We start from the raw sequence: 22,814 nt of genomic DNA, 5'->3' as shown, positions 1-22,814 counted from the left end.
GACCTGGAAGCTGTCTGTGGACAAACGCCGGCTCCCTCGGCCTATAGAGCGAGATGAGCGCCGCAACCCCAGAGTTGGACACGACTGGACCTGATGGTCAGGGGCCCCTTTACCCTTTATTCCCAAAATGGAAGAAAGACAGACACAGAAATCTGGGGGAAGCTAGCAAAGATGTCTGCAGATGACCGCAGAGCCTGGAGACAAGACAGCCAAGGTGTGCATCCATGGCAATGGCCAGAGGAGAAATGACCGCTGGGAGATGTGCAGGGAGAAGAAAGGCCAGGGTGCATCTACAGCAGCAGAACCAGACACATTCACCTACCCCAGCTGTAACAAAACATGTCTCTCTCGTATGGCCTCTACAGCCACGGCAGGCACTGTAACCTTCCAACAGTTTGACTTCATCCCAAAGGGCACACTCCTCCATTTGTCTCCTAGAATCATAGAGTTGGAAGAGACCACAAGGGCCATCCAGTCCAACCCCATGCCAAGCAGGAAACACCATCAAAGCATTCTTGACATATGCCTGTCAAGCCTCTGCTTAAAGACCTCCAAAGAAGGAGACTCCACCACACTCCTTGGTAGCAAATTCCACTGCCGAACAGCTCTTACTGTCAGGAAGTTCTTCCTAATGTTTAGGTGGAATCTTCTTTCTTGAAGTTTGAATCCATTGCTCCGTATCCGCTTCTCTGGAGCAGCAGAAAACAATCTTTCTCCCTCCTCCATATGACATCCTTTCATATATTTGAACATGGCTATCATATCACCCCTTAACCTTCTCTTCTCCAGGCTAAACATACCCAGCTCCCTAAGCCGTTCCTCATAAGGCATAGTTTCCAGGCCTTTGACCATTTTGGTTGCCCTCTTCTGGACACGTTCCAGCTTGTCAGTATCCTTCTTGAACTGTGGTGCCCAGAACTGGACACAGTACTCCAGGTGAGGTCTGACCAGAGCAGAATACAGTGGTACTATTACTTCCCTTGATCTAGATGCTATACTCCTATTGATGCAGCCCAGAATTGCATTGGCTTTTTTAGCTGCTGCATCACACTGCTGACTCATGTTAAGTTTGTGGTCTACCAAGACTCCTAGATCCTTTTCACATGTACTGCTCTCAAGCCACGTGTCACCCATCCTGTATTTGTGCCTTTCATTTTTTTTGCCCAAGTGTAGTACCTTACATTTCTCCTTGTTAAAATTCATCTTGTTTGCTTTGGCCCAGTTGTCTAATCTGTTAAGGTCATTTTGAAGTGTGATCCTGTCCTCTGGGGTATTAGTCACCCCTCCCAATTTGGTGTCGTCTGCAAACTTGCTCAGGATGCCCTCAAGCCCATCATCTAAGTCATTGATGAAGATGTTGAATAAGATTGGGCCCTGAGACAGACAGATGCCAACCAACCGATGGCTTGCTCACAGGTGCCTCATGTTCAGAAACAGGGCATGCCACAAGAAATTGCCTATAATTATCCTGACTAGCCAAGGAAACGAGACAGCCCGCCTTCACTTTTCATTTACGTTACTGTCACCTACTTTCAGCTCAGTTCATAAGTTTACTATTGTTCTACCCAATGGCCACAACAGACTTGTAGCAATATTAATAAAATAATACTGAACATCCTTAATATAAACTGACACCCATGTTAAGAGAGAAGAGATACCAAAGATACCAGTCTAGCTTAATTTCAGATTAATTGACTTAAAGCGATTTTATTCAACTCCTGAATTTTAGTTATTCAGTTCCTGAACTTTTTTTTTTGCAGCCAATGCATATAGAGCCACTTTGTGTGTTATGCAGCTATTAATCAAAAGAAACCGAACCATTTCTGCTGGGATGCACCTGCTTTCTTGAGAGAACAATGATTTCAGAAAGCTCTTGGTCTCTACATAAGGAGCAGGTTAACAGATGAGTGATGTTTTCCATCTTAGGTTGACCACAAATACAAAGTCTGCGTATTGCTAGAGCAGTGGGCATCTCTGCAGCTCTCTGAGAACATTTCTTAAGGAAACTGGGGAAAGTTTGATATGGTCACTAGCTCTAAAACACTGTTTTCAGGAGTGGGTTCCAAAGGGGAAGGGACGCAGGTGGGGCTGTGGACTAAACCATGGAGCCTCTTGGACTTGCTGATCAGGTTGGCAATTCGAATCTGCATGATAGGGTGAGCACTCATTGCTCTGTCCCAGCTCCTGCCAACCTAGCAGTTCGAAAGCTTATCAGTGCAAGCAGGTACCGCTGCGGTGGGAAGGTAAACGGCATTTCCGTGCGCTCTGGCTTCCGTCACAGTGTCCCGTTGCACCAGAAGCGGTTTAGTCCTGCTGGCCACATAACCTGGAAAGCTGTCTGTGGACAAACGCCGGCTCCCTCAGCCTGAAAGCGAGATGAGCGCCGCAAGCCCATAGTTGCCTTTGACTGGACTTAACTGTCCAGGGGCCCTTTACCTTTTTACCTTTACCTACTAAAGGGGGAAATTGGTGGTTGTCTCCTACTTCCTGTGGTGTCACACCAACAGCTACCTTACATGGCAAACCTGAATAGCCAGAGTCCAAATGCACATGAAGGATCCAGCTCCTGCAACATCTCCTCTGCAGGGTAAAAATATTATGCCCAACAGCAAGCGATGGAAAACTACCTTTTGAACAATACTGAGTGATCCTTGTTCCTCACAAGTCTGAGATTTCTTTTTAAGACTGCCTAGGCTAGCTAGAGCTTTGAACTGCTTTACTGCTCATCTTTTTTTTTATATTGTTGACTTCATTTACCTGCAATGAAGATTAAAGCCTTGGAATAATCAAACTGGTTTCACACACAACCCCCCCCCCCCATCTGACTTTATAAACGAAGCAAAAAACGGATAACTTGCTCTCAAGCCCATTTGCAGGAACCGGCGAGGCTCCCTTCCAGATGCAGGTGTAAGACAAAGGCAGCCAATAAACCGCAGGGTATGTTTTCAAAAATATTTAATAGGTTATTCAAGAACTCTGCATTTGCTGCTCTCGACAAAGCCTCAGTGCAAGAACCCATGACCTTGGCGGCAGCAGCATGTCACCCTCACAAGCACTTCTTTGCTGGTTCTTCTTCTTTTAACTGTATTGTTATCAGTCCCTCAAGCCAGTTAGAGCAATCCAAAGCTAGCTCAGGAGCTGAACATTTTTGTTCTCCTTTCCCGCCACACACCCTTTCGGCTAAAATGCCCTTTTCAAGGACAATACAGCAGTCTGAGGTTCTTGTGCACAGGGGATAAGGCTCACTGGCAGCGGCAGGCGGCAGGACGAGTGGACACAGAATCAGCCCTCCGCTGACATGGAAGAAGCTCAGGCATTCAACATTCAGCAGAATGCGCACCTGCCTCATAGCAGGAAGGACTAGAAGGTGTGATGTCCTAATGAAGGTATACAAAGAGGCCCATATACCTCGAAGGTTATGGGCTTTGCTATGCGAATGGGTTTCTTCCGGTCCTGCATGCAAACCCTCCTGCTGAACACCCCAGGTCCCGAGGCTCACTTAACAATTTTATCCCAACCAGCTTGGTAATATGGGCAGATCGGGGCCGTGCCCGCCACTGCGTTTAGGAATGAGCAAATGCAAGCAAGCCTTTGAAACCCTTTCTGGTGCGTTTTGCCCAAGTCCACCTGCCAGAGCCCTGCTCTTCTCAGCTGCTCTCCCCCACACGACAGAGAAGCAGCCACTCACGAGCATGAGGCAACACACAGCCCAGCCTGAACCCAGAAAAGGTCCCTTTGGCTGTGTGCCCTGTAATTTCTGGAGCTCAACGTGGCTGGCGAGCTTTCCTCCTCCTTGTCTCGCCTACCTCAATCTCTCTGCCCACGCTCCTCGTTCCAGCTGGGGGTGGCCAGATATGGTACAGTGCTAACAAGCCGAGGATGGAAAGGCTGTAGCTTTTAATGGTTCCTGTGGAATAGTGATCTCTCTCCCGCCTTTTCAGTGGTGTCCTCCCCTCCACACCTCACTCTAGGATCCCAACCTCACTATCCTCCCATTAGCCGATCTTGCTTCCCTTTCTCTATGCCCAATCCCCCCTTCCCTTCCTCCTCCTCCTCAGAGGGACGGCCGTGTGAGCCCAGAGCACACCTCGGAAGGTGGGTCAAAGTCTCTGCTTCATTTCTGCTCAGGCTCGTCCCCCACTGTGGTTACCTCAATGGTTGTGTGGTCTTCATTTGCTGCGGTGCCCTCAACAAGGCTGGATGGCACAGTCATGATGGTGCTCCCGCTGGGAGACATTTGCGTAACGTTCTGAATGGCCGTGCCCAGTCCTGGCAGGGTGAGCAGCTGGAAGGGGCTCACCACTTTCAACACGGTGCTGCCATCCTGTATGGCCGCTGTGCTCAGGACCGTGAGGTTGGAGGCATCCGGGTGTATTTCAACGGCGTTGGGAAAAGCGGAGCCCGCAGAGGCCAGGACAGTGTATCCGCCCAGCAGGGGAGAAGCCGGGGAGCCAGCAGAGGTAACCTGCGCCGCGGCCTTCCCGAGAGCGGATGCCGGGAGGGCGGAGACCACTTTGCCTATGGGCAGGTTCGCCAGCTGCGTGACCGGCATCCCTGGCGCAAGGGCGATCTGCGCTGACTGAGTCAGGAGCTGGGAGGTGATGGCGGGAGGCCCCGAGGTGGCTCGGGTCAGCCTGGGGCGTTTCAGAGGGGAGGGGATGGAGACTGGCGTCAGGGTCATCAGCACGTTGTTGAGGTGCTGCGATTTGTGCTTCAGCTCCTTTGCTCTCTTCCGGTGCTCATCGCACTGCTGCTCCAGAGCTGGAGGGAGAAAGAAACAGCAGCGGATAAGGAAGGGCGCCCACCGAGTCCAAACAGCTGGGGACGGAGGCTGGCCTCCTCTTCTTAAATGACACGGCCACTGTGGTATGGCATGGCAAGGATTGCTTTAAAAGAAGGTGGCTTTGATGTGGAAAATGTTTTAAGCAGAACATGCCTATGCTGAAATATACCCCACCCCACCCCAATTTACAGCTGCCAGTTCAAGAACTAGAAAGCTGAAGTATTTTCCCTTCAAGCTGGGGTAGAAAAGTATTGTTGAACAAATGTGGTGTCTAAACTAGAGTCACACTTGTCTCAATGCTCTGAGTTTTCTACAGGCTGATCCAAGCAATTTATTAATTAACTGCCGTTGTTTTTCAACACCCCCTCCATTAATATACAGTTGTATTTCGCCGTTCCTCCTCCTTCCTCTTCTCCAGTTTATCCTCATAACAACCATGTGAGGTAGGCCAGGCAGAATGCATGTAACTTCACTGCTGAGTGGGGATTTGAACTTGGAACTCCATGGTCTGAATCCAACATTCTCACCACAACCCAGCTGTACCTTAGCCTTGGGAGAAAGCTCCAATCCAAAGGTAATACTGAAATATACAGGCCACACTTAATGGAAAAGAGAAGGGAAGGTACCCCTGCTGCGGGAAGAAATAGCTGTGTTTCTATTTCTCTCTCTCTATCCTTGCAATCATCATTTTTTTGGAGAGATGGTGTGTGCTTCAGCTCAGGAGACGAAATGGACAAGTCTCTAGGTAAGGTCGAGAGAAGCCCCTGCTTAGTGAGTCAAGCTGAAGTAGAAAAAGGAAAAAGCTGAACTGAAGAATTCCCCTGCAAGAGTCCTCTCTGCAGGCCAAGTACTGGTATGCTAATTGCAACAGGGTACAGCAGTGGAGAGGGACGCGGGTGGCACTGTGGTCTAAACCACAGAGTCTAGGGCTTGCTGATCAGAAGGTCGGCGATTCTAATCCCCGCAATGGGGTGAGCCCCCGTTGCTCAGTCCCTGCTCCTGCCAACCTAGCAGTTTGAAAGCACGTCAAAGTGCAAGTAGATAAATAGGTACTGCTCCGGCGGGAAGATAAACGGCGTTTCCGTGTGCTGCTCTGGTTCGCCAGAAGCGGCTTAGTCATGCTGGCCACATGACCCGGAAAAACTATGCGGACAAACGTCAGCCCCCTCGGCCAGTAAAGCGAGATGAGCGCCGCAACCCCAGAGTCGTCCGTGACTGGACTTAAAGGTCAGGGGTCCCTTTACCTTTCCCTTACAGCAGTGGAGGGGAAATGGAGCCCACTTTTCACCAATGACATCACAGGCACCCGGCAAGCTAGCGACACATGTGCATTTTAGGCAACGCTTAAGGAGGGGCACGTCCGGAGCCTGCACAACAAACCAGTGACAACTGTATGTTTATTGTGCCATCAACTGGTTGTGCAGGAGAGATTCCTAGGTGACCACCAAATCATCCTTGAGGATCATGTTCTGAAGGCCAACTGGCATTCAGGGCTGTGCTTTTATTTTATTTTTTTACCTTGCTGTTCAAAAGGGGCCAAGACGTCAGGACAGGTCACACTAGATTGAGCTGTGAAATACCGCAGTGGGGGACATATGCAGACGAGAAAGTATCACATCCATGCATTTCAGACAAGATGAAAGGGAATGCTTTTCTGCGCAATGGGACTGCCTCTACTACAAGGAAATGGCAATACTCAGTTTATAGCATTTCTCAGGACGTGAGTGCTACATTCCCCTCAGTTCCTACAAGCCATGTGGAGCCTGTGCGTAACCTGAGGAGGACGTGCCTGCTGCTCTTCCCATGTAGAGGGCAGGTGTAGGGAATCAGATGCTGACACAACTTATGGATGCCGACGCTGGCATGTGCAAACCTCCCCATGCCGTGCTGTCTTTTCACTAGTACTACACCCCACGATTCTGGCAACAGAACACTGACTTCAGAAAGTCCTCCTGTGGAGGTTTCATTAGAGTTTATAATGGAACTGCGGCATCTGGGACTAAGGAACTGTACCTGCCAAATCTCGCGTATACTGCTCTCGGGAACGGTCCATTTGGCACTTGTGACTGGCTAAAACTTTCTTCACCAGGTCCAGCATGCCAAAGTTCTGGACTGTATTGTTGAGCAAGACAGCATCTGGGGGGGGGGGGAAGCAACAGGTTAAAAAAAATCCTAGCTGATGAGACTGGAGAAAAGCACAACAATGTGTCTTTAAAAAAATAAATCATTATTTTTCTTATTCTAGAGATGAGAGAGGGAAGGAAGAAGTGGATCACAATGCTGGGATTTTATTTTATCATGATATAAACTCTCATTTCCTCAACCCAATGAAGACTAAGTCAGTATCACTCCATTTGTCTTTAAGTTGCAAGCTCTTTGGGGCAGAGACCTGAATCATTTTCTTCTGCTTATGATGTTCTATAAAGTGTCATACACACTCATTGTTAATTGTGTTTCTCATCCACCCTTCATGTTAAGGTCCCAGAGTGGGCAGAAACATATTAAAACTCAATTAAAACAGCATAAAACAGCAACCCCAACCCACCCATAACTCCCAAATCCCTAATGGCATAGTATAATGCTTTCCAATGATGCTTATGTTATTTAAAGTATTCCCTCCAGTATCAGCAATGAATGTTTAATAAAATAAAAGTAGGTATGATTTTTATGATGCACCTCCATCTGCTGATATATACAGCTGTTTGTACTCTGTCCCCAAACCATGCAAATTCTGAACTTTACACGCAGAATAAGTTGCACTAACTGCATTGATACATCATCACTATCATGATAAATTATGCATCCCAGAATCAGGTTACGAAGGAATTTGGAATAGTTATGGTTATTGACCAAGGAGGCAGGTAAGTGCATCAAAGGGCGTGGGCAGGTGGGAAAGTAATAGCCATTACTGTACAGTGGTACCTTGGTTTGCAACTGCTTTGGATTACAACCATTTTGGATTACAACCACATCAAACCCAGAAGTGTGTGTTCCTTTTTTTGGATTACAACCCATTTTTTTGGGAGGCCCCATTGGCGAAAGCACGCCTTGGGTTACAACCTGTTTTGGTTTACAACTGGACCTCCAGAACGGATTATGGTTGTAAACCAAGGTACAGTGGTGCCTCGACTTATGAAGGCGATCCATTCCGTGGCGCTCTTCATAAGTCGAAACCTTTGTAAGTTGAGGCATTCGGAAGTCGAGGTACCACTATACCACTGTATAGAAAAAAGAACAAGACACAGGGCAGGTCACTGAAGCTCCATATCCCACCTACCTGAAGCCATATGCAAGATGCCCCTGATATTGCAATGCATAGAAGATATCGTTCTTTGGAACCATGAGAACTAGATTTATCGTTAAGTGAAAGCTGAGAAAAATCCGCATGTCAAATCCTGCACCACTCACCAGCTACAGAAGCAGGTAGCACACAAACACAAACCCTTAAACGCTGTGAGTACAATCTTCTTTCATCAACTTCCTAATACCTGTATTGTTAAGTCAAAAAGTGCATAGCAAATGCTAAAATAAAATAAAAAACCTCAAAGCCTAAAATGCTGGCCACAAACCAGGCTTCCCAATACTGCCAGCACTACCTTTTAACACCCTGCACTCCTTAGATGTGCTAGCATCTAAGGAGACTTAAAAAGAGGGTGCCATTTATTTGCAAGGAAGGGCACTGTGCCAGCCAGTTCGTACCGCTGAGTTGCAAAGGGGGATCCTGAATCCTCTGCTGCAGGCCCTTCATGGTCTCCATGAGCTCCGCATGGAACTCTTGAATCACCTCTTCCAAAAGACCGGCTTCCTTTAAACCTCGCCAAAATGTAAATGTATCATCTGGAAGAAAGTGAGAGAATCTTGAAAAACCTGCAAGGAGGCAGGGGGAACGAAGCTGACCGACTGTTTGATAGACTCACCCCAGGAACATAACATTTGCCAAAGAGCAGCCTTGCAGTGATACCACACAAGCAAGAAGTCACATAGTAAAACAGTTCCTGGAGTCTACCACTTCAGATTAAAGGAGGGGTGTCATGTTTCAATTCCTCTCCCCATTAGAAAACTTGCATGCCAAACAGAACTCGTCTTTCTGAATCCTGCAGGTGTTGAGTTATTTTACATGCAGGGAAGTTTTAAATTATCCAAACTGCTCAACGGTGGTCTGAAGTGGTAGACCCCAGGAACAGTTTTTACAGCAGAATCTGCTATAATAACAAGCTGCCATTATTGCAGGACAGGTAATGTGGTAACTCTGACTGAGCCAACGTCGGACGGTTTAAGAATACGCAAGTTCCCAAGCTATGCAGCCTCCTTCCTCAGCAAAAGTTGGACCAGTAAAACAAGTTATTACTAAGTATGTTACTACCAGCATGCCAGAGGCAAGACACAGCTACGCGAATAGATTAATGGAATCACGGACAAAGCTTCAGAAGCTGGCTTACACTGAATCAGACCACTGCTCCAGTCTAGAGTTTCAGACAGGGGTCTTTTCCAACCCTAACTGAAGATGCCAGGGACAGAATCTGGGGCCTTTTGTGCGCAAGGTGTGTGCTCTGCCACTGAGGCATGGCCTTATGCATAGAGATGGCAGTGCCACACAGCTTACAACCTACATGCAAATTCCTTCGCACAAGCCTTTCAGATTTAGACAGCCAATACGGAACAGAAGTGGTGGCACAGACGATGTAGTGGGCTGAGGCCAGGCCACAGGAACGCTCTGCATGTGAAAATCACCTCCAATAGCAGTGGTCCAGTCCGTGGAGTCTTCACACGTTTCTATGGTGATCGTGGCAGGAGACCCATTTACTGTGATTGAAACAAAATCAACATTCAGAAATCATCAACAAAACCGCTTTTTCGTTGGCATGCTGGCGAAACAAGTCAAGATGTGCCCTTCCAAGATATATCCATTCTTCTATTGCTTTATCTTGGTTGTAGTTGCTTTACGTTTTTCTACAATTTCGGTACAATTGCCAGACAAAACCAAAGAGACGTCTCCCCTGCATTTCTAAACCTAGCACAAATTTCAAACAAACTTCTAAAGATCTTAGCATTCTGTTTGTAGGGGCTGGATTTTTTATTATTGCTATTGTTATTTATTAATCCATACACCATCTAATGCCAAATAGGCTTTGAAGTGGTTTATTTGATAAACCATCCTGGAATTACAAACCATGACGAGATTCCGTTTATTCTTCATAACAACCCCAAGCTAGGGCACCATGACTAGCATCAGATCAGTCAACAAGTTTCAAGGCTGGGTACCATGGAGTTGGGTCCCAATATTGGTGTTTTTGTTGTTCAATACAGAGCTTGGTTGATCCCCTACTTGGAATCAGAAATGAACTATCAACATAGGAAGACACCCCTTGGAACTTCACCAAGTGTCTGGTGAACTGCTTGTACTACTCTATTACAATTAGTTCACCAAGGTCTTGGGCAAAAATCTTTCCCAGCACTCATGCCAGGGATGGAAACTTGGACCTCACGTATTCAAAGCACATGTTCTACTGGCCCCACTGGTGTATGAAAATAAGAAATTGCCTTAGACCAGGTCAGACCATTGGTTCATTTAGCCTAGAACTGGTTACTTCAGCTGGCATACCTCCTTGATTGGAGTGGTTGGTGAATTGAACCCACATGCAAAGCATGTATACTGCCAGCTTCCAAGCGAGTACCAACCTGCCCCTAGGAAGACTGGCTACCAATGGCAAGGTTTTTCTGGCTTTCCCCATACTCACTTGGCTGAGTTGAAAGCCAGTGTGATGTAGTGGGTAGCATGCAACACTCGGACAAAGGAGACCTGGGTTCAACAGCTTGCTCCGCAGGGAGGCTTAATAAGAGGTCTTGGGAAAGTACTGTCTCTCAGCCTAACAAAACTGTAGAGTGCTCAAAGAGGGATATACTCTTTGGGAGATAGGATAGGACACAAACACAGGAATGCTTTGATGGTGTTTCCTGCTTGGCAGGGGGTTGGACTGGATGGCCCTTGTGGTCTCTTCCAACTCTATGATTCTATTCTATGATTCTATGATATTTATCAGTAACGATCACAGCTGTCTGCTCTGCAGGCAGCCTTCTGCAAGACACCTGTCCTCTTACGAATGATATCCCAGAAGCTGAAAAGCATGAGTTGATCAACAGGGACGAATGCGTTGGTGACTGTATCGATGACCACAGAAATATTTGAGTCTCTTCCAGTTCTAGTAGAAGCTTGCAGCCAAGAAACAGCCGGTTAATTCAAATCACCACAGGGAAATTAAGCCTCACCACCCACCCTCTACTGGGCTGTTATTGCCCCCCCCCCACACACACACGGCAAGGCTGGTAAGATCGCAACAGTGCAACGGTGACAAAAGGAGACACAACAAGGATATTCCTCTTCTGTATCATTCTAACAAAGGTACAGCGAGCCTTATCCCTTATCCCTACCTGCCCGCGGACTGTCTCACCACAGTGGTGCATGCTCTAGTTATCTCTTGCTTGGACTACTGCAATGCGCTCTACGTGAGGCTACCTTTGAAGGTGACCCGGAAACTACAACTAACCCAGAATGCGGCAGCTAGACTGGTGACTGGGAGCGGCTGCCGAGACCACATAACACCGGTCCTGAAAGACCTACATTGGCTCCCAGTACATTTCCAAGCACAATTCAAAGTGTTGGTGTCGACCTTTAAAGCCCTAAACGGCCTCGGTCCAGTATACCCGAAGGAGCGTCTCCACCCCCATCGTTCTGCCCAGACACTGAGGTCCAGCGTCGAGGGTCTTCTGGCGGTTCCCTCGCTACGAGAAGCCAAGTTACAGGGAACCAGGCAGAGGGCCTTCTCGGTAGTGGCACCCACCCTGTGGAATGCCCTCCCACCAGAGGTCAAAGAGAACAACAATTACCAGACCTTTAGAAGGCATCTCAAGGCAGCCCTGTTTAGGGAAGCTTTTAATGTTTGATTTCTGTATTTTAATGTTTTGTTGGAAGCCGCCCAGAGTGGCTGGGGGAACCCGGCCAGATGGGCGGGGTATAAATAAATAAATAAATAAATAATTTTATTATTATTATTATTATTATTATTATTATTATTATTATTATTATTATCAGGGTCTCAATCGGTGGTCCTCCAGATGCTCCCAGACAACCCCCATCAGCTCCAGCCAGCATAACCAGAGGTAGAATTCGTGGCCTAGTGGAATGCAGTTCACATTACCATCTGCAGAGGCCGGCGTGAGAGGTATGTATTCTGTTGACGTCTGGCTTGTTAGGGGCACTCTGGCTCCGGTCAGGTCGATTTTAGTGCTTCGGCAGGTATTGGAACAAACTTTCGTATGCTCGTAAAAATCCAGCTTCCCTGAATCCATTATCTTCCTAAAACACACAAAACCAACATGAACGTCCACCTCAGTTTTATTATTATTATTTAAAACACTCTGAAAACTCCCAAGAGTTGCATGTTCGTGCTTCAGCTAGCAGCACCGAAATTCATTTCAATGAAGCCGACCTAGGAGATACTCCCAAATGGACACCTCATTTAGATACCAGATGGCATAGGTTAGGGCCTTGTGAATTCTGCCTCCCTAAGGCAAGAGGTGGGACACACACACGCCCCAAAGATATGTTTCAGTTCTGCGTCTGCAGGCAGGCACACAAAGGCACTCTCACACACAGGCTAACCTTAGCATGATCCCATTCATCCGGATTGCCCTCTTCCAGTCCTTCAAGGTGGACTTGCCAGCCAAATGGACAAATTCCTTGGGACTTATCAAATGGTTGTCATACTGGAGGGAAGAGAGACATGTTGTGGTATAGGTTAATTATTCTAAAGGTATTTTGCTGTAATTCCTTTTATAAACCTTTGCATGCCACATAGTCACGTTCAATCTTTTCCTTCTCCCAATTTCTCTTCCCTTCCATCTCATTTTTTAAAAATTTTAGATGATGAGACCGCGGGGCTGGGATCTGTGTGCTTTTACAATACGTAAGATTAGAGAATGGAGATGTTACACATTACAGGATATAAAGCCATCTCACCTGGACACATTTCACGTTGATACCGGGGCAAACAAACTTCCTCCATATTAGGTTGGCTTTGCTATCTCCGCAGGTGATGGGATAAACAATCTCGGCTTCTACACAATCATCACCTTCAGCCATCTTCACTTCAGGGAGAGGGATCGGGAAAGATAAATTTTTTGAAAAGGTTACAACCATGGATTGCTGGTTGGCAAATCAAGTTTGGAATACAGTTGAAAGGAAAACTGAAAACAGGATGAAAAAGTATTTATTACTGAGCACCAGCCTGATTAACTGCTTCCGTAAATGAGATACATTACAATTATCAAGTTATTGACATAGAATTTTTGGGTACAACCAATGAACGTGGAGATACTGTTCTATGTCCTGAGCAGCTAACAATCTAAATTTCACCAAATGGGTGAAACACCAAAGTGAAAGTGGTAATTGTAAAGACATAGATACCGGAATTAAAAACACACAAACTGCTTTTTACCTAATAGGCCTCTCTATTTTTGGCATTTTACCTGTCCTGCAACAAGTGGTAACTCGGAATGAGCCAACTTCGATTGGTTTAAGAAGACGCAAGTTCTCAAGCCAGAGAGATATGGGGCACAAACCTCTGAGGTGGCAAGGGGGTCAAAGGGTGGCATTTATCCACTGCACACCATCAGCACAGGGATTTCCACTTGCATGATGGGAAATCATCGCCATCGCTGCCATCGTGGCCTCCCCAAAACTTATCAAGGGTTGGGGGAAGCCCTACGGTTTAGGGGTTTGCGTGGGGGCACCTGGGAGAAAGTTGGACCATTCTGCACTTTTTCAGAATAAAGGAGTAGTGAGGGGAAACAGGCAGTGAGGTGTAACAATATGGGAGGAAGAAGAGAGCCGTGGGATAGGAAGGAAAACTAATGGTGAATATCTTGAGTCGGGGTTAATGGTCTTCAGCACATGGGCACAACACTGGCTCCTTAATTTTCCCCCTGAATGCATACCTACAAAATAGGCAAATGATGACAGAAAGTGCCCAGGAACACAGTTACTGCCTCCATCAAGGCTGGGGAGATCCCTCCAGATGTTGTTAGGCTACAGCTCCCATCATCCCTGAATATGCTGGCTGGAGCTGATGGGATCTGGAGTCCAGCATCTGGAGAGGCACAGGCTCTCTATCCTGTTCTTGACCTATGTGACTTTCCCATACATTAGAGGTCTTCTATTTAGGAACACTGAAACCTATTGTCCTTCGGGAAAGGGCAGATCCCCAGCAGTTTCCCCAACCTCAGAATGCTCATTCCAGGATCTGGAAACCCCTCAGCCTAAGTGCTCTTGAGCCTTTCCCCTGGCAATGCTACCTGCTAATGCAAGTGACTGTGATACAAAAGAGGCAAACTTCTGTTACTCACCCCACTTACCTAACAGGGCTTCTTTCAAATGTGCAGAAGCTGTAAAAGCAGCAGCAGCTGCAGCGGCTGCATTTTCCGTCTCCAGGGTGTCTTCATTTAGGTCATTGCTAGCAAGAAATAAAGACACAAACAGTTAAAAAGAAACAGGGAAGCTGCCCACGCTATGATAAGGCTTGCTCTGGAGAATAACTCCAGAGCAATTCCAGCTATAATGCAAAAATGCAGCTCTTCCCTTTAGGTAGGAAGTTGTTTACCCCTGGAAAAACAAAGTTGTACACAGTGCAGCAATTTCAAGATTGCAACCCGCTGATTCATATGGTTAAAACAAAATATTAAGCACAAAGGAAAAGCAGTTGTAAGGAATTAAAGCACTGCTGCTAAGCTTAGAAATGCAGAACTGGAAGTAGCTTCTGAAGCCTGGGGACCTGATCTTTAGTTATTTAACAACAATTTCATAGTTTTCACCTTTTTTAAAGATGTGTGTTCTGTTTCTTCTAAACATCCTAGAATCTAGAGGCACCTTGGTAGTTTATAGCAATTCAGGCAGAGGAATGGATCTTAATTCCTTTGGCATGTCTCAAACTCTCCACATGACACCCAATAATATCTGTACCCCAAATGAGTCCCAGCTTACTTTCCCATTTTTTATGTCTATGGGGGGGGTGAGGTGGGGTGGATACTGACTTGCACTGGGACTGAAACTTTCCTATATTAAAACAAACACAAACAAAAAAACCACCTTCCAAACTCCAGAATAAAACAATGAATATTAACTTGTGCAAATGAGTACACAGCCTCTTTTTTTTAAAGTATAAGCTGTAAAGTCCCCTTGGTTTTATACTGTACAGATGCCCAGGAAGTTATCAGCCTCGAATTTCTATCTCTCTTGGTAGTGGTGAAGTAGGAAGGAGTGAAGAAATGTAAATTGGAGATCAAATAGCATGCAGTTGGATGGATCTATTTTTCCCATCTGCATCACAGCGTTGTTTTGTTCTCTTTTTTTTCTTCTAAAACAACAAAACATTCATTTTTTCTAGCATAGGCAGTGCTGCTCTGTTCTTCCAAGAAGATGGCAATTACTCAGGCAGATCCACCTAATCCTACCATCAAAAAGCCGTTTGCACGGCTGGTTTCCATGACAAAACTCGTGGGTGGAAGCACTGCTCAGATTTTTTGCATGGAAGTCATGCTCCAAAAGTTTTTTTCCCCCAGGAGGTTTCATCAAGCAGGCAGGAAGATGATAGAAACAAGCACCACGGAAGCAGCAGGCTTGCTTCCGTTCCTGAAATTACTTTTACTGATCACTGGAAAGGTTTCTTTCCCAAGCAAAGGACAACATAGAAGGAATTGCAGTAAGAACTACAGGTTAAATGGTATGTAGCCTAGTAAACTACTGTGGCTTCAGAGCCCTCCTCAAACAGAGAAAGGAAAAATGGTGTACATTAGTCCCTGTGACTGGCAGGCAGGATGAAGCCTCTGGATTAACCAACCCTGATAGAAGGACTAGTAGCCTGACCAACAGAGCAAATCCTTCTATTTGTTTCACTTCCACTACCAAGGGGTGTGGGGTTGGAGAACACAAACCCTCCACTCCTGGATTTGGGTATGGCTGTCATCAGCCTTAACTTGACATATATTGCTGACCTCAGAGTGTTCCTTCCCATTTCACAATGGTGAATTCAACACGCTAGAAACGGCCAGGGTTGACCTTCTGTTCAATTTCTTTCTGTTTACAAACATTAGATGCACATGCCTGCTAAAGCCTTCTAAAGCAAGGGTGGGGAACTTCCAGTCCATGGAGGAGGCCACTTCAGCCAAGTCACACCCACTGCCCTTTGACCTCAGGTGTGGGGCAGGTAAAGACCTGGCTCAGCAGAAAGAGTGCTTTTGGGCACCGTCCAAAGCAGTGTCTGCACCATCAGCAGTGTCTGCAAACCCCCTTGCAAAGTGCTCTGCAATACTCATTCAGGCACCTAAGAGCATGAGACTCCGAATCTCAAGAGTTGTGGGTTCAAGCCCCACATTGGATGGAAGATTCCTGCATTGCAGGAGGTTGGACTAGATGGTCCTTGTGGTCCCTTCCAACTCTACAGCTCTATGCTTCTAAGTCACTGTGACATCGGGTAATCACAGGTTGGAAGCGGAGGGAGTGAAGAAAACTGTCCAGCACTCTAGCCAGATTAAGTGCCACACCCCCATGCTAGAGGTTTCATGAAGGGGTTCTCCTTCTTCCCTTTAATAACAAAACTCAATTCACTGTGATATGTACAGCATGCAGAGATCTGTCTGCCCCCCCCCAATTTTAGGTTGCTGGCTGATTTTTGTGGATGAACTATATTTGTTTCGTTTTAATGGATTTTTATTGCATGTTGTTGTCCCTGTAAATTGCTTTTGGACTCATTTTTATGAAGCTGTACATAAACTGAACAAATCTTATCCAACAGAGGCTGCTTTGGGTTTCCTTTAAATGCAGTTATATGTTCTGAACTGTGTTTCCCCCATCCAAACTGAAGTGAAATGAACAGGGTGTGTGCAGCAGCTTAAAACGCTAATGTTAGCCACCCCAGAGGGTAAATAATTACCGTTTGCTTACCTGTGCTGGGAGAGATTGGTGGTAACTAGCACAGTTTTCACTTCTTCCATGCCACTGCTGTCAGCCATGTTGTCTGGAGTTGTTACCACAACCACCTCCTCCATGTGAACACTCACATCTGGGGTTGCCATCCGCAGGAAGGCCCGTGGGAAAAGCCCCTCCTGGAATCTTCACTCTGCTGTTATAGAACCAAAGAGTGAAGAGGTTATCACTCTGCCAATCTGGCCGGCAGAATTTGGTTTTCTATATCTGAATGTAAAAGGAATCAGGTCCGTATAGTTAAAGCTATGGTCCGTATAGTTAAAGGTCCGTATAGTTAAAACTATGGTTTTCCCAGTAGTGATGTATGGAAGTGAGAGCTGGACCATAAAGAAGGCTGATCGCCGAAGAATTGATGCTTTTGAATTATGGTGCTGGAGGAGACTCTTGAGAGTCCCATGGACTGCAAGAAGATCAAACCTATCCATTCTGAAGGAAATCAGCCCTGAGTGCTCACTGGAAGGACAGATCGTGAAGCTGAGGCTCCAAGACTTTGGCCACCTCATGAGAAGAGAAGACTCCCTGGAAAGACCCTGATGTTGGGAAAGATGGAGGGCACTAGGAGAAGGGGACGACAGAGGACGAGATGTTTGGACAGTGTTCTCGAAGCTACCAACATGAGTTTGACCAAACTGTGGGAGGCAGTGGAAGACAGGAGTGCCTGGCGTGCTCTGGTCCATGGGGTCACGAAGAGTCGGACACGACTAAACACCAAAAGGAATCAGAAGTACACACACACACACACACAAACAAGATCCAGTGCAATTTCAGAAGGACAGGCTGCTTAAGAGGACGATGGCCCAACAAAACAAGCACATAGCGGCTCTTTCTGTGAAAGCCCACATCTTAGATGAGTTAAATGCCAGAGAACTGGATCCCAAACAGATGGCTGCTTGTGCATGTGATAGAGGAGCCAAAAAACTTCTCTAAAAAGACACAGTGAAATTCTGAAGGGTCTAAAACTCCATTCCCTGGAGTAGATATTAACATACACCAGGCAACGCACGAAAAAGCTCTGCTGGACAGCTCCTGCAATGGAGGCAGAGAAGCAAGGTACACTGGTTGTCGGACGAGTTAAGACATTTAAGCTGAATACTGTACATGAAACTATCCTATACCAAGTCAGAGCCTCGGTCTACATAGTTCAGTACTGCCTACTTTGGCTGTGACTCTCCAAAGCCCTTTTAATCCTTTAATGCAGGAATGGAGAACCAGTGGCCCTCCAGATGTTGGTAGACTGTAACTTCTGTCATCCCTGACCATTGGCTATACACACAGACACCATGCCTCCTGCTACTAACCAGCATCCAGTTTCAGGAGCTTACACAATCCTGGATTTTTCACAGACCATGCACATCCCCATATAGTTTTGGCAAGCACTTTTAGAAAATTAATTTGATTCAGCGTTTGTCATTTACTCTGCTCTACAATATTTTAATGACTTTATTATACAGTGCATGACTTTATTTTTTAAATGAGACAGCATTTTAGAAATCCTCTCACAATAAACCACTATATAGCCATGTATCTGACAATGTTTGTGTCCCCATGAGAGATTTATATGCAAGGCTGAAATAAAGTAAAACGAGTAAACTGTAAGTGGCTAATGAACAAAGTTTAAAATTGGCAATGTGTTCCCAAGTCATGAGGTTCCTGCCCCCTGTAAAAGGAGGATGTTTTCTTTTAAAAAATAATTTTTATTAAAGATTTTCTTAACTTAAAAGCCAGAATCGCAGCACTGTAGCACTGAGCCAAGAGGGGGTGCATTTGAAGATGGGAAAGAGGCTGTATACAACTTTTAGATAATCTGGAGACTCACCATATCATGCTATGAGGCTGTAAGCAGAGGAATGAAAAAACAGGAAGGAAAAAACACTTCCAGCAGCACTTGCAATCTACATTGAGCAAGATTTGACATTTCACAAGCAAGGAACTGAGTAAGCAGATTTAAAAGGGGGGGGGGATATCTGAGCATTCTTTTTAAATGAAGATTTAAGAGTGACCTCCAGTGCTCAGCCTGGGATCCTGGGCAAACTAAAGAGAGAAGTACAAGTATGCAGCAAATGGTACCCATTCAAGGGTTTGTGTCTGCAAGGTCTGTGAAACCCAAAACCAGTCATTCCTGCACGGCTTGGTTGCAGTCATGTTTGCTGCTTTGCCCACCCTGTCTCCTGGCAAAGACCCTAATTTAGTCTGAAAGGGAGACAGGTCTCCAGATATGTGCAGCGGAACTGCAACTGGCAAAAGGCAGACTGGAAGCATCTGTGAAACAGGTTACTACACACTCACTCTTTCAATAAAGAAAGTATGCTTTCGGTACCCAATAAGAAGAAACTGGAAAAACCACATGCTGTGAGATGAACTCGGGGATAATGCAAAAATACAACTGGTTTGGTCCACCATCGTACAGCACTTTAGCAATCTGACATAGAAGGAAGTTTAAAAAGCTGCAGTCATCTCATTTTTTCCCCTGCCTGCCACTAAGTTCTATCTACAGTATTACATAATAACCTGAAATGGTTTATCCCCTTACAGTGGTTTATATGCAGACATTGAGATTCACAAAATACAGTAGGTGCAAAATTGCTGTTAATTAAGCAGAGGCTCTTTCTGCTGCAAATATTGCATGCATTAACTACCAAACAAAACTGACTTGCCTGTACTTTCTGAGCTTTGTGAATGATGTTTCTGCTGTTGGTTTTTATTTTATGCTACTGCCTTATTGTATTTTGGCTATTCTAACAATCTGAGATTGTTTTAAACCCTGCCCGTATGAAGTAATTTATTTTATTAACCCCCTTCCTTTATGTTCTCCCATGTCAAATTGTAAACTGCCCCAGCAACCTCCTTTTTTTGGAAAGCACAATGCGCATCAGTTGGCGCTATACAAAGAATAACATTGATGTGGCCTTCATTTTTGATTTTTTTAAATAATAAAAACCCTGCTTCACAATTATTTGCAATTTTTAAATCTCATTTTGTTGCTTCCCCTCTTTCAAAACTGCAGGTTGCAAGGCCCTTTAGGGGAGAGAACTGTACTCTTGCGCTTTGCAAAAAGGAAGAAGCACTTGTAGTACTAATGTATGTACTGTATCATGAGTCTCATGACCAGAGGAGGAATGACCACTGGGAGGAACAGAGGGGAGAACCACCACACCTGCACCTGCCCAACTGTTCTGCCTTCTTCTGCCCTACCTGCAACAAAACATGTCTCTCCTGTATGGGTCTCTACAGCCACAGTAGGCGCTATAAAACTCTCCATGGTTGGACTCCATATCAGAAAGCGCACTCTTCCACTTATCTCCTGACTAGAGATGGGAAGGCCGCGGGGGGGGGGGGGACTGGGAAAATTGGGGGAAAACCAGGTTTTTCCCCTAATTTCCCTGGCTTTTTTCCCTTTCCCTAACGTTTTATTAAAATGTTGCAAATGAACAGGCTGAAGGCAATTCTTTAGTGTATTACAAAACAATTTACATATAACATAAACAGGACAAAAAAACCCATATAAACAGAGACAATAAAAATGTATCATTAAATTCCAATTCACCTCATTGTACTTTTTACACCTTAATCTATACACACTTCATTGTTATTATTATTATTTTCTGTTACGTATCAAAAGAAATTTTACTTTTATAATTTCCTTATACTTCAAGATTAAATCTGTCAGCAGATTTGCATTACCATAATACTTTCTAAGGTATTCTTTAAATATTATCCAATCTTTCCCTGGTCCCCCCCCCCTCCGGCCTTCCCATCTCTACTCCTGACACAGATGAGTGCTATCACTGTTGCAAACAAACCACGTGAAGAGGGCCAAGAAGCGGCATACAAATTCTGTTAAAAAAAATCGCCATCGAGAAAAAGCTCGGTATAAGTTTTCTGGGTTTTTTTGTTTTGTTTTAAAGAAAAGGTTAAACAAAAACAAGACTTATATGTACAGTATTTGGAACCGGGCTCGAGGCGAGTAAGCAAAAAAGAGGCGAGCCTCCGTGCACCACGCGTGCATGCCACGGTGCACGCGCGCATATGCAACAGCGCACGCGCGCACGAGCCTCCCTCGAGCCTGCCCCTGGAGTGAGGAGAAGCGCGAGGTCCTCCTCCTCCTCCGCTTTCCGCGGAAGGCTCCGCGACGCAGGGGAAAAGCCATCCAGCCCTTTAAAGCTGGCTCGCGACGCCGACTGCAGGCACGCGCACGGGACCGCATCTCCCCCCTCTGTCTCTGCGCAGTGCGTGAGGGGGGGGAGGCGCGCCGCAGAACGCGAGGAGGAGGGCGCGCGCGCGCCTGGCGCCACTGGCAGCGCGAGGGAAATGCGGGGCGGGGGGGAGGGGAGGGTGACGGCCGAGCGTTCCTGCCGCCGCCGCCGTCACGTCCTGACGCTCCGCAGGGACCCGCCGGCTGACGGACCGGACGGAGGCGGGAAGGCGGGGAGGGGCTGCCTTACCTCAGCCGCTTGCCGTCCGACGCCCGGCCTCGGGTTCCGTCCGAGCGGGTGGGCAGAGGAGTAGAAGAAGGTGGGTTTTGTTTGTTTTTCCCCGCGGGGCGGGCGGGGGGGGGATTGTCTGAAGGGAAATGGCTGCCTTGGCTTGTCTATATATATCTCTGAGGGAAGCTTGGGCTGCGGCGCGCGCGCAGGGCGCCTCGGGTCCCTTCTGCGCAGGCGCAGGCCTCCTCTCCCCCTCCCCCCTCCGTCCAGCTACCTAGCCGAGACTTATTTGACACGGTAAGGGCGGGGCGGGTATGGGAGGCTGCTGCTCTCAACTACTTTTCGGGCTCGCCCGAGTGAAATAAGTCCCGCCGGGAGCGCAACGCGCCTGCGCGAGGTGGAACGCGGGGAGGGGGAGAGCTGGCTTCGCGCGCGTTGACGAGAGAGAGAGAGAGAGAGAGAGCCCGAGAGCACGCTTGTGTTTCGGGAGCGCGCCCTGTGAATACTCGGGGCGGCGTGCTTTTATTTATTTATTTATTTAGGCGGGTTTCTGCGCTGCCCAATGAACAGCGTCCTCCGCCTCTGGGCATTCACGATTCTAAAGCAAATTCGATACGCAAGTGCATGTTTTGTAAATAACGTCAAGCACGGCTTCCGTAGGGTGCGCGTTGCAAAAATTTATATATGGAAAAAAGCTAGTAAGGAATTGGTTTATTTAATTAGGGTATTTACACATTATGCTCCCCCCCCCCATGTTATTACAGGGTCAGGCCGTCAATTCCCGCCTTCCCTCCTTCTCAAAGGTTTAGGGTAGGTAGCAAAGGGGGGGGGAATCCACGTGAAGCAAAACAAATGCTCGATGAAAATGTGGGCAATAAGAAAAATTAAAACCTGCACGTCTTGTGTAACTTAAACACCAAGCCAAACAGGACAGTGTTAAAAGCACTTCCTGCAAAACAATACTTTAAAGCATACCAGATTTATTGGGGGGTTATTTTGCTTTTCAGAAAAAACAAACAAATGCAGTCAGGACATCTCACAGTTTTTATATTCTCTCTCTCTCTCTCTCTCTCTCTCTCTCTCTCTCTCTCTCTCTCTCTCTCTCTCTCTCTCTCTCTCACACACACACACACACACCTTCAAATGAAATCAAGATGTAGTGTTCCATGGGCCAGAAGCTCTGCATTGCTTAATCCAGATATGGTCAAGCATGTTACAAAGTAATCATGGCATTGCTGCTTTTGTGGATGATTTCAAAGCCTTAACACTTCAGACAAGGCTTTAAATCTTGGTGTTGCAGCAGGTAATAATGATAATCTTGGCGGGTGATGAATCACCCATGTATTTCAGTCCTCTTCTTGAGAAAAAAATATCCTCTCCTGCTGTCCTGTTATTGCCAAGCGCAAGGGTTCTGAAACAGCTGTGTGTTTTCTGCTCCAAATTGTTAAAAAACACAAGAACAAGAAACGAAAGTTAATCCGTTATGATTAGAATTTCACAGGAATTGTGAAGGCCTATGTGAAGATTCCAGAGGCTGAAGCCATGTTTACAAGAATCTGTGGCAATTGTA

General features: G+C 46.4%; 2 protein-coding genes across 4 annotated transcripts in view; one reads left to right on the top strand and one right to left on the bottom strand.

Moving 5' to 3' along the window:
- Positions 1 to 2,938: 2,938 nt before the first annotated feature.
- On the bottom strand, positions 2,939 to 21,368 carry GMEB2 (glucocorticoid modulatory element binding protein 2). Of its 3 annotated transcripts, none has more exons than XM_035124216.2 (10): positions 21,263 to 21,368; positions 16,779 to 16,956; positions 14,186 to 14,292; positions 12,801 to 12,928; positions 12,444 to 12,547; positions 11,980 to 12,137; positions 9,515 to 9,586; positions 8,483 to 8,620; positions 6,797 to 6,919; positions 2,939 to 4,761 (listed from the first exon to the last, which is right to left on the bottom strand). In XM_035124216.2, exons 2-10 carry the CDS (start codon positions 16,907 to 16,909, stop codon positions 4,115 to 4,117), a joined length of 1,608 nt encoding a protein of 535 aa, XP_034980107.2. In that variant the 5' UTR covers positions 16,910 to 16,956; positions 21,263 to 21,368; the 3' UTR covers positions 2,939 to 4,114. The 3 variants fall into 3 exon arrangements, with proteins under 3 accessions (XP_034980107.2, XP_034980109.2, XP_034980110.2); XM_035124218.2 differs by having other exon boundaries at positions 14,195 to 14,292; XM_035124219.2 differs by lacking the exons at positions 16,779 to 16,956; positions 21,263 to 21,368 and having other exon boundaries at positions 12,801 to 12,923; positions 14,195 to 14,288.
- RTEL1 (regulator of telomere elongation helicase 1) overlaps positions 21,251 to 22,814 on the top strand; it is a 107,713-nt gene continuing 106,149 nt past the window's right edge. The window contains exon 1 of the mRNA XM_035124213.2: positions 21,251 to 21,332. The gene's annotated coding sequence lies outside the window, so the exon portion shown is untranslated. The remainder of the gene's footprint in view (positions 21,333 to 22,814) is intronic.

The sequence above is a fragment of the Zootoca vivipara genome, chromosome 7 (assembly GCF_963506605.1).
Source record: "Zootoca vivipara chromosome 7, rZooViv1.1, whole genome shotgun sequence".
Lineage (NCBI taxonomy): Eukaryota > Metazoa > Chordata > Lepidosauria > Squamata > Lacertidae > Zootoca > Zootoca vivipara.
Note: the sequence above shows the minus strand (reverse complement) of the source record. Positions and strands in the feature narration are given on the sequence as shown.

Coding starts and splice junctions, on each gene's coding strand:
- GMEB2 (XM_035124216.2), bottom strand. CDS start 16,909: ATGGCAACCCCAGATGTGAGTGTTCACATGGAGGAGGTGGTTGTGGTA. Junction 12,929..14,185: donor AGCCCTGTTAGGTAAGTGGG/GTGAGTAACAGA, acceptor CTCTCCCTGAAG/TGAAGATGGCTGAAGGTGAT. Junction 12,548..12,800: donor TCAACGTGAAATGTGTCCAG/GTGAGATGGCTT, acceptor TCTTCCCTCCAG/TATGACAACCATTTGATAAG.